The sequence below is a fragment of the Rhineura floridana genome, chromosome 9 (assembly GCF_030035675.1).
Source record: "Rhineura floridana isolate rRhiFlo1 chromosome 9, rRhiFlo1.hap2, whole genome shotgun sequence".
Taxonomy (NCBI): Eukaryota; Metazoa; Chordata; class Lepidosauria; order Squamata; family Rhineuridae; genus Rhineura; species Rhineura floridana.
In genome coordinates this window covers 68,562,712-68,578,679 of record NC_084488.1, presented here as the reverse complement: position 1 = coordinate 68,578,679, position 15,968 = coordinate 68,562,712, and the positions used below count along the sequence as shown (strand labels likewise).

At 39.9% G+C, this 15,968-nt stretch overlaps 1 protein-coding gene across 12 annotated transcripts in view; it reads right to left on the bottom strand.

Moving 5' to 3' along the window:
- Nucleotides 1–15,968, bottom strand: part of INPP4B (inositol polyphosphate-4-phosphatase type II B) — a 444,727-nt gene that overhangs the window by 182,708 nt on the left and 246,051 nt on the right. For all 12 annotated transcript variants that reach the window (XR_009757936.1, XM_061584849.1, XM_061584844.1 and 9 more), the window contains one exon: nucleotides 1,839–1,889. Coding sequence is in view for 11 of the 12 variants with exons in the window: in XM_061584849.1 (XP_061440833.1) it covers nucleotides 1,839–1,889 (51 nt within the window). In the remaining variant the exon portion in view is untranslated. The remainder of the gene's footprint in view (nucleotides 1–1,838; nucleotides 1,890–15,968) is intronic.

Here is a 15,968-nt window from a genome sequence, read left to right as displayed (position 1 = left end):
AGAACATGATATTAATAGCAATGTTACATTTTCCCAGTTCATCACATTGTTTGAGGTACTCATTTCTGTACTTCCACTCCAGGAAGGCCAATTTAATTCTAATACAGATGCAAGCAACTATATTCATCCAACTATACTGATGACCCTTATCCTGACCTGCATTTTTCTATGCTTTTGTACCAATGGGAGCCATTTGGATTATCATGCAATGCAAGCTGTTCGGTGTGAAAAACCAAATACACCTTTGTCTTTCCCTCTTGAGATTTTTCATTTAAAAGTCACCCACCCCCCAAAAATCAGTGATAATATTTCACTTGCCAAATATCTATTTTTTGTTTTTTTGGTTGCAAGACATAGCAATGATCCACTTCAGTTCATACTGTCATATCTTACTTACATCATAGCCTTTTTGATGCAACTCTGACTATACTGACAATTTAAATGCATTTTGCACACTCCATTATTATACTACAACTTGCCTGGTGGCCTCTTCATAGGGACCTTCCCAATTTTTGCACCAGGTCTTGCAATAACCAGAAGAACTTACTTCTTACTTCTAGGTCATGCTTCAAAGGTTTATAAACTGTCACCAGCTCTATCATACAATACTGTATCTACTACTCCCAGGTAGAATCTGCCTCCAGAGTGGTTCTTGAGGAGTGTATCCTAGTCTCTCTGGTCCCCCTCTAGACTCTCAGGAGATAGAGTACCCCCTGCCAATTTCCCCTACACCCACAAGGTTGGCAATGGTTCCCAGTGATAATATATACAGGTGGGGTTTCAAACTATCTAGAATATTTGAATATGAAAATGTTTTTGTTGTTGTTTTACTGAACTCAAAACCTAAATATAGAAAAACAGTACAGAACACAGGCAATTTTAGAAAAGAAATCAGTCAGTAAAATAAAAATAACTTCTATAAGCAGGCTTGCCTAGCTGATATTTCAAGCTACCACTGCACTATTAACTAAGAAATCATACTAATGTCTTCAGATGGGCAGAAATTCCCCAAGAATGGGTGGTAATGTAACATTTTTTCCATTGGCACTGAAGCATTTTACAAAGGGATCCTGTGAAAAGACAAGGCTAGCTTCCAGGATGCTGGTCCAATCAGCTTCTAGGAGGTTCAATCAATTAGACAGTAATTTAGGATCAACAAGAATCATTCCTGCTTTCTTTTAGACCCTTTTGAAAACTGTATTATTCAGACAGGCCTTTGAAATGTGAATTTCTTTTACCAACCAGTATTTATTGATGCCTTTACTGATGCTTATATTGATTTTATTGTAATATTGTGTTTTTATGTTGTATACTGCCTTGTTGTATTTTTATGAAAGTGCAGGCCACAAATAATTAAATAAATAAAATATTATCCAGGCATAGCTCCTTTTAAATAATATTCTGAAAAAGATAGGGATGCATTAAGTGGGTGGAGTTCAGGTAGCAAAAATATTCTGGCACAATAAAATTTTTGCATGTTATTCTTGAAGTAATCACAAGTGTTAGACTGAACTTTATCACCTACTCTGAAGTGTATGGTAATAGTATAATCTCTAGTTTCAGAATCATCAGTTTTAGGAACATTACTTAATGAAATTAGTCTCACTTCATTATGCTTTGATCATTCAAGAAAGCATTTCCCTCTTATCTACCAAAATTTATACCAATAGGATTTGTCCAACAAGATATGGACAGGCAAATATTTTGCAGAACTTCCATTTACAAAGGAAGTTCACAAATATCTGGTAACCTTAACATTGAACTCAAAGATCTAGTAGACTGTGATAAAATGTATAAAAGATATTAGGTATATTCATCCATGAAATTAACTGACGTACCCCAATATCTGTCCTTGGCTCTTTCTGTTCTGCCAGAATGCTGGTGCGGACCTAGAAAAAGAAAGTTTGTGTACAGTTTGAATAAGACAGCATGTTATATGTGCTTCCTTCTGCTTTCTGTATTATTTTTGAAAACTAATATTCACAGTTTTTGTTTGTTTGCTTTCCAACCCAAATCTGCTTGCAAACCAACATGTGAAAAAATTTGACACTCACTTGATATTAAATTATCAGCACATATGAAAATTGTGTCCAATCATTTTAACGAGGGCACAGCTAATCATGTCCACCCTAAACATCCCATACAGTAGTAAATGGAACTGTGCATGTTTACTCCCCTATGCTTTGATGTGGCTTTGCCTTTTGTCTACTGAACTGAAGAGTAAGCAGAAATGCAATGCAGGAGACGCAGGCTGGAGTGCAAGGTGTACTCTGTGGCAGAGTCAGCTCCTGTCTATGGGCGTCACAAATCCCAGTACCATAGATTGGCCACCTATGCTTGCTTATTTATTTATTTATTAAATTTATATCCTGCCCTTCCTCCCAGAAGGAGCAGAGAGCGGCAAACAAAACACTAAAGCACTTTAAAACATCTTAAAAACAAAAGACTTTAAAGCATATTAAAACAAAACATCTTTAAAAAACAATTTTAAAAACATCTTCAAAAGCAATTCCAGCACAGACACAGACTTGATTAAGGCCACATAATGACATGTGAAAGTCATAGACCAAGCATCTCATGTAGTCCCCAAAGGTTTGTCAAGGAGGGAATTCAAACTCAGCCTCAGTTTGAAATAAGACATTGGAGCAGAGAGATTCTTGGTCCAATCCAATATGGCTGTTTTAGGGTTCTCAGGGTGCTGATGGAGTGCGTGGGAGACAAGATCCCAAATTATTTTCACTTGGAACAATTCTGTGTTTAGCAAACATGTTCTACATAATCATTCAATAAAATTGGTATTCACAAAAAAACAGACAAAAGGACTTTTGCATCCATAGTTTTAAGATAAGGCTATTTTCATGAAATATATTAAAGGTATAGCCAGTTTTCATCCCCTGAGGAAGTTGACAGAAAAAAGAAAGCTATTACCAAATCATGCTGTGGAAAGCTAAATATTTCTTCACTTCCTTTAAGAAGAAATAGGAGTCTCATTCAACACACATTTTATTAGGTATGCCACACTGTCAACAGTTTTCTCCACTGCTGGGGAAAAAAATGCCAGTTAGACTCTTGTATTGTGAAATTTTAGCAAACAATCCCCATAGTGCCATCGAAATGATGCTATACAGGAGCCTCAGTTGAAAGATAGTCAATGAAAACAATGCCAGACATTGCTTTTTGGTTTTGAATGGCACCCTCCCACTCTAAAACTGAAAAAGGAACACGAAGTTTTTATGACTTCTTGCTGCCATGACGCAGGGAACCTGAGATACCAGGAGTTTCTATCTTCAACAAGGAGGCTGTTTGGTTTAGAAGTAACATAAGAAAGGTTCATGGAAACAGTCTGATGACATGATTTCTTGGTGTTTATACTAACACTTCAATTGATTTGGCTCTGAAAGTTTTAGTCTTGTCTGTTTTATGTCAATGAAGAGATAGCTCTTGTAAACATTTTGTGAACCTACTCATGTCAGAACAGTTTACTGGGCATTTTAAGTGATTTTCCTCAATGACTTATTTTATCCTCTGATATGCAGCTCATCTATACTATACATGATGAATATTCTAGAATGAACCAAACCCAGTCTTAAAATCCAAACACTTCATGATTTAGAATTTTTATCTTGTCTTGCATAAGACAAGCCACTGGCTGTATCATGAAAGCCTATCTTCCTTACAGTATACCTATGTATGTTTCCTGACAATTGAATTTGAACAATGTGAAGAAATAACATGAAAAGCACCCTTATGTCTATGTCCTGAATCCAAGAACCAGAATTCAAGGTAGCTTCAGATTGTTCTTCCAGCCTCCAGCAATCTGTAGCAGTACTGTTCTGCTCATTCTGTAATTTTAACACAGATTAAAATATGTTTGAAACCAAAAGTAGTTAAACGAGTGGTAAAGCTTCATATAAAATGCTTAGTATCAATTAGTTTCAGGTAAGGCCAAATAAAACTCTTCACAAAATGGGCTATACCTATTAAAAGTATGGCTGTAATTTTTAATCAATTAAAAACATTTATAATAAACTCAAAAAACACCCCAATTAATCAGGCAACACATTTTTGTAACTTTATTTTGCATTTTCAAATATAACAACAAAAATATACACAACCCAACTTCTCTACCTCCCACCTCTCCCCACCCACATCCCCTTCATACAAAATGATACACTCAGCCTCAGTGTATCAGAGAGTCTAATATTAACTTCAAGAATTTCAAGAAACAATCATTACATCCACAGTCTGGTAAAGGGTCTTGGGACTTGCCTGTTGTTATCTGCTTCAGAAGTAAACAGAATAAATGGTGTTCACATGCTAATACATATCTTTTTTCTTTTGCCAGTAGCTAATTTCATATTTTGTGTCAATTTCTCCAGCAGCACAATTTCCCAGTTTCCTGTACCATTTATCTAAAGCAGCCTTTCCCAACCAGTGTGCTTCCAGATGTTGTTGGACCACAACTCCCATCAGCCTCAGCCAGCATTGCCAATGGTCAGGAGAGAGGGGAATTGTGGTCCAACAACATCTGGAGGCACACTGGTTGGGAAAAGCTGATCTAAAGACATATCTGCAAGAGTCTTCCAGAAGTGTGCTATCAGCTGCTACATTGCTGTCAACATAAAGCCTATCAATTTTTTGTGCTCCAAGTTCAAACTGTCCTACAGAAAAATGGTTGACAAAGTCAGTTCTGGAGTAAGAATTAAAGTTTGTTAAGTGATTTTTTTCTATTTCCTGTAGGACCATATTCCAAAATGCACCCACTTTCATTCATCCCCATCACCTGTGGGTACACGAGCCTGGGCACCCACATCCTCTCCAGCAGCCCAGGGAACATTGTTTCATAATATGCAAAAGTCTCAGGGGGATCATGTACTATTTCTGCACTATTTTTAGTGCCATCTCTCTAAATGAGATGCTTACCAATTTAAATGGGAATTTAGCTCACATTTCTTGCCATACCTGCTCCTCAATAGCTACTCCCAGTTCCTCTTCCCATTGAATATTCAAGTGCATTGCTGAACCCACCACCTTCACCAAATATGCATACAATCTAGATACCAGTCTACTGTCATTACTTTCACAGCCTAACCATAACCGTTCACCCTGTGTTAGCTCCCTGGTCCCCTGTGCCAATATATGGCATATACGGGTGAACCTTCCCAGGCAATACATTTTTAAATGTTTATCTATCTATCTATCTATCTATCTATCTATCTATCTATCTATCTATCTATCTATCTATCTATCTATCTATCTATCTATCTATCTATCTATCTATCTATCTATCTATCTATCTATCTATCTATCTATCTATCTATCTATCTAGTTCTAAAAACTAACGGTACCAGTAGCATCCTAGAAAAGGCATTCATCTGTCACTCTCACACAGGAACAAATGCCTTTTCTGAGCTGGCACCTGATACAACATTTCCATGCACCATATAAAAATAAACTATTGCAATATGAAAATATATGCAGATTTAATCAATTAAAACTCATTACATTAAATCAGCAGGAATTCCTTTAATCTGATTACAGCTCTCATCAAAAGACACATAATATCTTAGAGCAGAAGTGATGGAAACACTTTTTGCAAAAATGCGACAACCAATTAATAGGCATCTTCAGTTAAACTGGAGACAAGGCCTTTGTCATGATTTCTGGAAAAAAAGATGCTAATGTTAAGTACAAAAGTGAAAGTAAATTGTTAGGAAACATTGGCATTTAACACAATTTAGTTACTCTCTTCATGAGTCTGATAAAGTGCCAGCCATATAGAACCATCTGCTGTTATTTAGTATATGTAAAACTGTTGGGAGCTACGATATTACATAATTATACTGGCGTACATGATGTGAATCAGAGTGGGTTACAACAGAAGGTGTACACACACACACACACACACACACACTCCACATCTCAGAATCATTTATTTTGAACAAAGCTGTCAGAAGGATGGCAGAAAAGATTCAGTTAACAATTAAATGTAAGTGTTGAGTAACCTGAAAAAACCTTCAGAGGAAATGAAAAATGCAATACAAATTCAGAATTTCCTTTTCCTGAGCCCCATCTCCAATCCAATATAACTCACAGCTCATAGAATTTGCTGCAAACCCCATCATCCCCAACCATTGGCCATGTTAGCTAGGGCTTATGAGACTTGGGAGTCCAACAAGTGGAGGGCAACATGTACCTCCCTCCCTGTACTAGATGGTTGGCACCAAACTCTATTTTCAGGGGCAACACAAATTTGGAATTGCTCATTGATACACATTCTGATAGTAGGCCAAGGTATATAACTCAAATTTCCACATCTTTACTGTATTCATATTGTCAGGCAAACAGAATGCAGTAAGCCAGTATGCACATAGATATCCACCATGTAGAAAAGAATCCCACATTAGAAAATACAGTCATGTAACCTACCCAGAGGATGTTCCTGTAGTTTAAACAGATTCCAAATATCAGCACTTGCTATCTATGATACAGGAAACATATATCACTCATTAAAACATGGAAACAGCCTTGGTCGCCCTGTATGATGACCTCTGTCGGGAGAGAGACAGGGGTAGTGTGACTCTATTGATTCTTCTTGATCTCTCAGCGGCTTTCGATACCATCAACCATGATATCCTTCTGGGATGACTGGCTGAGTTGGGAATGGGAGGCACTGCATGGCAGTGGTTCCACTCCTACTTGGAGGGTCGGCTCCAGAAGTTGCTGCTTGGGGAACATTGCTTGGCCCTGTGGATTCTCCAGTATGGGGTTCCGCAAGGGTAAGTTCTGTCCCCCATGCTGTTCAATATCTACATGAAACCGTTGGGTACGGTCATCCGGAGCTTTGGAGTGCGTTGCCATCAGTATGCTGATGACATGCAGCTCTATTTCTCCTTCTCATCCTCTTCAGGTGAGGATGTCAATGTGCTGAACCGGTGCCTGGCTGTGACAATGGACTGAATGAGGGCTAATAAACTGAGGCTCAATCCAGACAAGACTGAAATGCTGTTAGTGGGTGGTTCATCTGACCGGATGGTGGATGTCCAACTAGTCCTGGATGGGGTCACACTCCCCCTGAAAGAGCAGGTTCATAGCTTGGGGGTTCTCTTAGAACCATCTCTGTCACTTGAGGCTCAGGTAGCCTCGGTGGCACAGACTGCCTTCTACCAACTTTGGTTGGTGGCCCAACTATGCCCTTATCTGGATAACCTGGCTTCAGTGGTCCATGCAGGGGGAAGAAGAGGGGGGAAACCCCAAGATGCTGAAAATAGGAATTCTTGAAATGAAAATCCAAATAAGTTTTATTAAAAAGAAAGCCCAACACATTTCAGCCACTCAGTGACATGGCCTTCGTCAGGGGATGAGCAGGTCTAAAAAGTATATCTTCAGTAATTATGTCTGCATAAATGTGCATGGAGTTTCTGCACTAATTCTGTGCAACTGAATAATGACAAAGGCCAAGTCACCGAGTGGCCGAAATGCGTTGGGCTTTCTCTTTAATAATTACTGCAATGCACTCTGTGGGGCTGCCCTTGAAGGCAGTTCGGAAACTGCAGCTTGTGTAAAATGAAGCAGCCAGATTGGTAACAGGGACCAGATGGTTCGAACATATAAAACTGATTCTGGCCCACTTGCATTGGCTGCCTGTGTGTTTCCGAGCCAGATTCAAGGTGCTGGTTTTAACCTATAAAGCCTTACACAGCTTACGACCACAATACCTGATAGAACGCCTCTCCTGATACGAACCCACCCCTACACTATGCTCAAAATCAAAGGTCCTCCTCCGGGTGCCTCTTCTGAGGGAAGTTGGGAGTCTGGCAACAAGGGAGAGGGCCTTCTCAGTGGTGGGCCCCCAAATTATGGAATTATTTTTGTGATGAGGTGTGCCTGGCGCCAACACTGTTATCTTTTTGGCACCAGGTCAATACTTTCCTCTTCTCCCAGGCATTTTTTAACAGCATTTGAATAGTATGTTTTTAACTTGCCTATCGGTTTTATGGGTTTTGATTTGGTATGGTTTTAAATTTGTATACTTGTTTGTAATGTTTTTAATTGTTGTAAATCGCCCAGAGAGCTTCAGCTATGAGGCGGTATATAAATGCAATAAATAAATAACAAAAGAAGATAATAAAAGCAATAGAGAAAGATAGCTCCAATGAGTGAACATGTTCCTCAGCTGGGACAGTCTTAATTCTTCCCAAACTTAATTTAATCTCTAAACAAGCAACAGATTTGTTAAAAAATAATTTCTCTACAACCACTTGTGTTAGCAACCTGCTGTTCTTTTTAAGACTGACTGAAAACATTTTATACCATGCTGGATAATTCTGTGAATCCACAAAACAAGCAATCCTACTGTAAACTAGTGTTTCTGTGCATGCTCTTTGGTTAATACATCTGGCCTTCCTGATTTTTTTTTTGTCAAGTGCACCATGCTCCCAGTAGTTAACTGTGACAGCCTCCTTCTGTAGTTACAAGGAACTCCTCAAAAAGCTACATTCATACACTTGGCTCAAGTCAACTGTAAACTACAGGATTATTGTTCCCTTAGGGAAGCTCCCGCCACCATCTCTGTTACTTGCAGGCATGCGTGCATAGCATGCATGGACTTCATGTGAGGTGACAGAGTGATAGGCGGGGCATGCGGGTGGGCACCACGGGCGTGGGGCAGACTGGTGCCCAAGGACCCAGTCATGCCTGGTGCCGGTCCTGCACTAAAGGCTCAATTTCTTCTTGTTGTCAAATGAGTTTCATCAATTCAGGGGATGACCAACAATGCTCCTGTAGATGTTCTCAGTGACTGAGCTGGGATATTAGGGTTCAGGAGTCCCTAAGGTACCCTGGATCGAAGTTGTTCTGGGCTTTGTAAATTAATACAAGGACCTTGAACCTGACTTGGTAGGAGATGGGCAGCCAGTATAGATGTTTTAACAGTGGTGTCATATGCTGACAGCGATGTGCCCCCATCAGCAGTCTGGCCACCATATTCTGCCCCAGCTGGAGTTTCCGAACCAGGCCCAAGGGCAGCCCCACAAAAAATGCATTATAGTAATCCAGCCTTGAGGTTACCAACACATGGTCTACAGAGGTCAGGCTATCCCTATCCTAGAACAGCTGTAGCTGGATAACCAGACAAAGCTGGTAAAAGGCACTCCAAGACACAGAGGACGCTTGAGCCTCTTGTGACAGAGATATGTCCAGGAGTACTCCAAAGCTACACAGTCCTTCAGAGGGACTGTGACCCCATCCAGAATAGGTAATTTGCCAGTCCCTTGAACATGGGAACCCTCTCCCAAGAGCCTCTGTCTTCCCAGGATTCAAGCATAGTTTATTCTCCCACACACACACATCACATACATATGTAACATTGAATTAATCTTATAGTAATAAATAATGAAGTAATCAGCAACAAAAACAAAGCATAACAGTAGCATCAAATTATGTTAACATATCCTCAATTTTCCCATGGAGTTGACAAGAATGGCTTGTGCGAACATCTGAAACAGTAGCTGGAAGGACCTTTGCTATCTATCGAGTCCTACAGGAGTCAGGCTCTCGCTACACCCCCATGTTCCTTTTTCTCCTCCATACCTTCCAATATTTCACAAATGAAAATATGGTCACTACTATGGACTACTATCACTACTATGGAATGTGGCCCACAATTTTAAAGACAAGCTTGCCACAGACAGAACTGAAGAAAATGCCTTATGCAAAAATGTTCTTGGATAAATAAAGCAATTGAGGGGGTCAGATTTCTTTCTAAAGTGGGTGAAAATGCCTTCCTTGTCTCAACCATAGCAACCAGCTATGCTGCAACTATGAAGCAAAATTTGACCACTGAGATTCTCTCAGAGAGCAATTTCTAATCCCTCTATCACAATTTCACATGCAGTTACTAGATTTTATTTCAAACTTTAAGGAAAAGCACTCTGCATATGCTTCAGAATGCCCTCCTAAGGGAGGATTGCCACATCTTTCTGGTGCCAAGCAAAGATCTTTTATATTTGTCCAGACCTTTAAGATTAAGTAGATCCTTTAATATTACACGGGTCTGTTTTCCCCCCTACATTTATTTTTTGCTGTTGGACTATTTTAAAGTTAATTGTTTTTGATTTTACCTGGCTGCTTTATTGATTGATAATTTATAAGCTACTCTGGGAAACCTCTTGGATTGAAGAGCTGGAGAAAAATGCATGCAATAAAATAAAAAAAGTAACACATACCATAAAACTCCATGCAAGATATTAAAACCACCAAAGCAGCAGCCATAAAATCTGGCAGAGACATAAAAACAAAACCAGTTATAAAACATGCTTATATGCCTGGACAAACAAAAAGAAAAAGTCTTCACCTGGTGCCAAAAGGAAATTATTTATTTATTTGAGCATGTATATCCCACCCATGTCAGAAATGAAGACAGGGAAGCTTCTCTGAGGAAGGCATTCCATATACCAAAAAAACCCTCTTTCCTGGTGCCTCCTGCTGAACTTAATCTGGAAGTGTCCCTCTGTTTGGGTTCAGCCCTGCCCACAGCTGGAACACGGAGCCTCCTCTTTTTCAGAGGAGCAGCAGCAAATCCCAGCAGCAACAGCAACCCTAAGGAATTGGCCATTTCTACAGACTCCAACATTTCAGCCACAGGACAAGAGATCTCCACACTGGTTGCTTGGGCTCCCGGCGGAATCTCAGATCATCAGGCCTCATCTTCTCAGGCCTCCAGGAGCAAGGGAGGCAGTGAATGAGGCAGACACTTCAGGGCTGCCTCCGAAGTGCCTGGCTAGGTCACAAGGCTACTCTTCATACAAAACTCCTCAGAATAAGGTGAAGCTCATTTGACATTTGCATGGCTGAGAGACAGGAAGAGGCAGAGCCTCCAGCTCATATATAATCTCTCAATCTAAGCCAGACAATTGCTGAAGCAACTCTGGCAAACTCCAGGCTACTGTATGTTGCCAGCCAGTTTCCAGGTTCGCACGTGCTTCAAGAACCAGGGAAACAGACAGCTAATAATGAAGAACAATAAGCTCAGAGGAACTCGTGCATAAAAAGACAGTCCTTCCTGTAGTCAAGTCCCTAGTCATGCAACTCTAATATTATATAAACCAATACTTCTATGGAGTCATAGATTTGGCAGATGCTGCAAATCAGTATATAATTTGCTTTCTCTGCCTTACTGCCATCTCAGTGCTCCAGTCCACAACCTGCCTCTATGCTGCCCTGCCAGCCACCAACCAATGGTTGTCTACCAAATCTCACTTTCACCTATTTTACGCACACAACCAAAAAAGCAGGAACTCCGAATTTTAACGGGACTACTTTTTTTTGTATTATGAGGAAAGGTGAACTGTAAACTGTCTAAAACTACGGGGAACTACGGACGAGGGAGCTCTACTACTGACGGCTTTTATGGGGTATTTCTTTACATACATTCCCCTTGCCAGAGGCTACGAATTGGAAATACAGGGCAGTCTCCCCCCTCGTTATGCTGTCGCCCTCATACCTGACAGGGACACCAGTGGTCGGTGTGGCCTGGGATGCTGCTTGGTGCTTACATCTGCGCCAGGCCGCTGCCGCCGCTGCTATCTTCACAAATGGGAGCTGGAGATGGGCTGGGGCTGCGGCCTTTCGGCAGGCCTGGAGCTGCAGCCTGTCCCTAGGAGACGGCACGCTGTTGCCATGATCTTTTGGTGAATGCTGGGGGCAGGGGAGCGCCCCTGCAGCCACCGCTGTTCTGTCATCCGACCTCTGTCTGCTTCGCCTTGATGTCAGCAATGTTTACATCCTAGTGCCTTTGTTTTTGGCTTCTCTGAAGAGCACTTTTCTGTTAGTCGCGACTTCAAGGGGTCTGTTTGCCACACCCCACTCTCCGCTGAATGTACTGGACGCTGGATGCTGAGATCAAGAGGGGGTGTCGTTTTTCGGTCTTGCAAATGGACTATCACCCACACTGGTCTTTGTGCTAGGGTGGGAAGACTCACACCAGGAGTTTCCATCTGAAGGCGCACTTTTTGGACTATACAGACGAGAAACCTTATTGTAATTAAGTTAGTCTCTATGTTATTGTTTAGCTTTTTTGCTTAGTTTTTTGATGTTCTTGATGTTTTAGATGTTTTTGCTTTGTACGTCGCTCAGAGAGGCTGGGTAACCAGCCAGATGAACGACTAATAAAATTATTGTTGTTGTTATTATTATTATTATTATTATAAAACACTGTGAAGTGTTACACTTGATGATACATGAAACATTTATTTTGGCTGTGGGAATATATTAATTAAAATGTAATGTGCGTTCACAACATTAGTCATTTCATATAAAAACTCATTACGCATGTGCTCAGCAACTATAGCCAGGAAAGACTCACTAGTGCATAACATACCAACCTTAATTATATATCACGTAGCTTTTAAAAAAAAATCCACCTAAACATTTGCTAATGGATATCTTCTCCATATTAATAATGTTAGCAGAAATAAAATCTTTTCCCAATGTAATTAAGTTGTACTTTTTAAATTAATCAAATGGTACAATATTTAATTGCATAGGCCCACAATGTAATTGGAGGAGCTGGTTAAAATTGAAAAGTTAATGTATATAAAAAATGGTTATGGGCATCCTCTCCAAGTTTAAGCAATGCATTAATTAGAAACAATCTCAACCAAAAAACCCTTTCCCAGTGAAATGTAAATGCCATTACTGAGCACAAAAAAATGAAGTAAAAGGCAGAACCATTATTTGAAGTTATCACCTTGACAAAATGTCCTGTAGATATTATAGGATTATTTAGAATGTCACATCACTGCTGAAGAAATGTGACCTACGGATCACTTCTTGAGCGTAAGTCTCAATGAACCCAGTGACCTGATCATAGGATCAGGCTGTAAATAGTTTAGAAATTGCTACTAGAGCATAATCCTTGTAGGCAGATGTCATGCCTTTTCTGCATTCTTCATAATACAGTGGTAACAGTAGCGTGAACCTCATCAAGTGCATCTTGAAAAGACAAGGCTTAATACATGGTTGACTTTCTACCCTACATATTAGACAGATGAGAAATAACAGATGAAAAAAAGATGGCAACTCATAATATACTTGAGCTGTGTGAAGTGCAGACTATCTCTCTATTGCCTATCATCACAAGGCAAACAATCTTTGAAATGGTTCTTCTTGTTGTCTCTTGAATAATACATCAAGGTCACTGGGCATTTATCAAGAAATGACATATGCAACCAATTATACACAGCAGTAAAAATTTCATGAAATGTTTCAAGTACCTTTTGTAGCTGAGAGAGTGGAATGTAGCCCATTCAGTGTGGAACAGAAAGAATGATAAACCAAGCCACTTTCTTGCACGAATGCTTCTTTCAGATTCAGATTTAGATGAAATCTACATTTCCCTAGCTTGGTGCCATTGAAGATGAGAAAATCCCTGTTCTCCCTACTATGCATTAATGAGATATTTATCATGCACTTAAGAGAATTAGAAGAAGTAAACGATTTAACACTTACAGTAAATGTTAAATTACATTTTCAGATGTTCAGATGCTCTTATCAGGTATCAAGTATATAGCGATGCAAATGCGTCTCCCAAAGAGTTCAAAATCATAATGGAGGAAAAGTCTATTATGGCTATTAGCTATGACAGCTACACGGTACCTGGTTGGCCACTATGGGAGATAGGCTGCTGGTCTAGATGGATCTTTGGTCTCATCCAGCAGTTCTCTTATGTTTCACCTGTACATTTTATCTATCTGCTCCAAATCTGGTTACCCCACCCCACGGAACCAGAGAGGGGGTTCTAGGAAGTATTTATTAAACTCCCTACACATTTCAAGCAATCTGCTCTTTATCAAGGGTACAAATCTATATCATAGTGCTAATTGCTTGAGACGTTATCTATAACAGATGCAAGGGGAAATAAATACTGTACAAGATCCATGGCTTTTGAGTTTCTGCATCTCCCCTTGCAATAGTGCAAACACTAGGAATTTTCTGTTCAAAGTAACTGGCCTGGTCCTTACCAGTAATTAGAGTGAGGCAGTAGCCTCAGGTGGCAGATGCAGGGAGTGGAGAACAGCCTCAGGTGTTAAACGGTGTATGGCAGCAGGTTACATTAGGAGGCACCGTCCAGGCCATTATGTCCCCCAGTCTAGTTTCCTGCCATCAGCTGTGGTGGAGAATCTGATCCCACTGCCAGTGTGGAGGTAAGATTCAATTGCCAGTCCAGTCAGCTTGAAACATGGGGTCAGGGCCCCATCTTCTCCTTTGCCTCAGGCAGCAAAATGCCTTCAGCTGGTCCTGAAAGTAACTAAAGTGCAACTTGGGTCCAGGTTACCTTAATAGCTGCCTGATCCCTTATATCCCGGCAAAAATCACTGAGATATTTGGGGGAGTCACTGTTGGTGGTCTCTCATGGCTCTGATGCACAGCTCGCAACTACTAGAAGCCATGCATTCAGCATTGTGGGCCCAAGCCTGTCATTAGACAGGCACCCTCCTTGCTGAACTTCAGGTGCATGATTAAGACTCTTCATCCAGCAGGTATTTTAAGGTAGTGTTCAGTTTATGATAACTTTTTGTTCTATTGATTTATTTTTGGTATGTCTTATTTTTATGTACACTGATAAGAAATGCTAATGATTAAGTGCCAGCGCTTTTTTGTGATGGTACTCACCAGTGTGGAGTACCGTCACTTCTTTTTTTGCTGCCTGAGACAGCCATTTTGTGCTGGCACCTATGGTACTTTTATCAAGATACAAATACCAGAAACTCGGATTTTTATTTTATTTTTTACCAAAAAAGCACTGTTAAGCAGTATATAAATGTCTTAAATGAATACATATATATATACTAGGAGAAATGTACACTAAAATGTTGATGAATTTTCGTAAGGATCTTTTTTAAGAAATTGCAAACTGATGTGGAAATGTGGAAAACTGAACTGAGGGCTGGAAAAATGAGCAACTAAGAGAAACCAAAATTGACAAGATTCACCCATCCCTAGCTGTGGGTCACATTATCCACATCCATGTCTTTCTATTTACACTCAACACCTTGGCTGCACATTGCATACAACTGCATTAGCAGGGAGTTCAAACCAACCAAGGGAGAGGATGTTCATGCCTGTGGCTTCCTATCTCTGTAATCAGTTCTCTGAGGAAGCCCACCTAGCATCTATTTTGCTATTATTTTGTGTCAGGCCTTTTTCAGTCAAGATTTTTAAATATTCTTGCACTCTGCTGTTGTCATATTGGTTTAATGTTTTGTGATTTTTAAAAAAATATTATTGTATGTTATGGTTTTGATATAATGTAAACTCCCTTTGAAGGGCAGTATACAAAACCACAAAAGAAACAACACAGACCTCTTGCACCACAAATACACTCTTTTCCTAACTATGTAGCATTTTATACAATTAATGACTCAATGCACCTCTCAGAAACCGGTTGCTACCCCTTTGAAAGTGTGTTTTTAAAACCAAGATACTTACTTATATCTTATTTTATTAGTCTAACTGTTCCACTGTGCCCATACATATCAATAATTCTATTTTTTCACAATCGTGCAAAGCCCTTTGATAATGCTACAAGACTAACAGTAAAATGTTTGACCTTTCAACAGACGGCAAAGAACTGAGATGGCAACTTTCAGGAAGAGGAGTAAATTGATTTTCAAGGCAAATTGTCAGACCGGTAATTGAAGACAAAACTTTCAAAATGCTAATCAAAAAAGATAATAAAATACTGTTATGAGTTTTGGGGGGGGTGGAATGGATGATCCCCGTGAGTCCCCTTTCCAGCCTCTGATTTGGAATCCTGTTCCTTGGAATGAGGAACTCTCTGCTATCTTTTCGGCGCCTTTTGAAGACTTTCCTCTTTCAACAAGCCTTTTAAGTTGAGACCTATCCCAGTCTGCATCTGTGTCAGAATTGTTTAATATGTTTTTTAATAATGTTTTTAACCCTTTTTT